Source organism: Manis pentadactyla, chromosome 4 (assembly GCF_030020395.1).
Source record: "Manis pentadactyla isolate mManPen7 chromosome 4, mManPen7.hap1, whole genome shotgun sequence".
NCBI lineage: Eukaryota > Metazoa > Chordata > Mammalia > Pholidota > Manidae > Manis > Manis pentadactyla.
Window position 1 is genome coordinate 139,804,188 of NC_080022.1, and position 1,736 is coordinate 139,805,923.

Genomic DNA, 1,736 nt, shown 5'->3' on the forward strand with positions numbered 1-1,736 from the left:
CCTACACTGCCATCTTTTTTTCTGTCTCCTCTCCCTTCAAATATTTGTATTCCTCCCCCCCCTTTGGCCAATTGTACAATATCAATTCCTATAGTTCATATCTGTTGTAAATACCATTTTAAATCTAAGTAATATCAAAATATACTACTTTTGAGCACTTCTAGAGTATTGTAAGATGACATGATTTAAAATAAAACAGACGTTATTTATATATAACACTGAGTATGTCATATGAGCAGTTGCTAGAATGACTAAGCTGCATTAAGATTGACCATGTTATGTTTTTCTCTGTTACTACTTTATTGCTTATGTAAAAAGAATTATAAAATTGAGTCTAAGATATTTTTCATGCTGATGAAACAGCTGATTTTGCTTATCTGAATGTTCTTCCTCAATTGATTATACTTAGGAAATGTTTGCTGGTGCTAATATTGCAGACAGATGGGGAAATGCCTGGAGGCAACCAGAGTGAATTCACTGAGTTCCTTCTCCTAGGGATCTCACAGAGTCCTAAAGAGGAGCGGGTACTATTTTGGATGTTCCTGTCCATGTACCTGGTCACAGTGGTGGGACATGTCCTCATCATCCTGGCCATTGGCTCTGACTCCCACCTGCACACCCCCATGTACTTCTTCCTGGCCAACCTCTCCCTCACCGACCTCTTCTTTGTCACCAACACAATCCCCAAGACATTGGTGAACCTTCAGTCCCAGAACAAAGCCATCTCCTATGCAGGGTGTCTGACACAGCTCTACTTCCTGGTCTCCTTGGTGGCCCTGGACAACCTCATCCTGGCCGCGATGGCATATGACCGCTATGTGGCCATCTGCCGCCCCCTCTACTATGTCACACTAATGAGCCCTGGGCTCTGTATTTTGCTTCTCTCTTTCTGTTGGGTGATTTCTGCCCTCTATGGCCTCTTCCTCACCCTCTTTATGACCAGGGTGACCTTCTGTGGGTCCCGGAAGATCCACTACATCTTCTGCGAGATGTATGTGCTGCTGAGGATTGCATGTTCCAGCACCCAGATCATTCACACAGTGCTCATCGCCACAGGCTGCTTCATCTTCCTCACCCCCTTAGGATTGATGATCATGTCCTACGTCTGGATTGTCAGAGCCATCCTCCGGATACCCTCAGCTTCTAGCAAGTACAAAGCCTTCTCCACCTGTGCCTCCCATTTGGCTGTGGTTTCCCTCTTTTATGGGACACTTGCCATGGTATATCTGCAGCCCCTCCACACCTACTCCATGAAGGACTCAGTAGCCACCGTGATGTATGCTGTGGTGACCCCCATGATGAACCCCTTCATCTACAGCCTGAGGAACAAGGACATGCAAGGGGCTCTGGGAAGACTTCTCTTAGGGAAAGATTTCCAGGGGTTGACATGAGGGAAATTTGGGGCATTGAAATGAAGACTGGGAGTTTCCTGCACTATCTGCAACGTATTACCCTGTGTGGTATATAAGAGAGATTAGGACACAGTTCTAGCTCAAAATGAGTTTATTTGTGGTAAAAAAAAAAAGACATGTATGTGTAACCCAATGTCCACCAGACCTCACCAGCCTTGACAATTATGAGGTCAAACTCAACTCACACTAGAAATTTGCAGGATCAAATCCTTCAACTTGCCTGACCACAGGACCACAGTCCCAGCTTCATCCAGATAAACACAGGTATAGCCTAGAGAGGTCATTTGTGTTTTCTTTAACATACATCCACACATGTTCCTGAGC

The 1,736-nt window shown here is 44.9% G+C and overlaps 1 protein-coding gene across 1 annotated transcript; it reads left to right on the top strand.

Moving 5' to 3' along the window:
• The first annotated feature begins 422 nt into the window (after positions 1-422).
• On the top strand, positions 423-1,391 carry LOC118922876 (olfactory receptor 1D2-like). Its single transcript, XM_036906102.1, has one exon. The coding sequence runs from the start codon at positions 450-452 to the stop codon at positions 1,389-1,391; it is 942 nt and encodes a 313-aa protein (XP_036761997.1). The 5' UTR covers positions 423-449.
• The last annotated feature ends 345 nt before the right edge of the window (positions 1,392-1,736 follow it).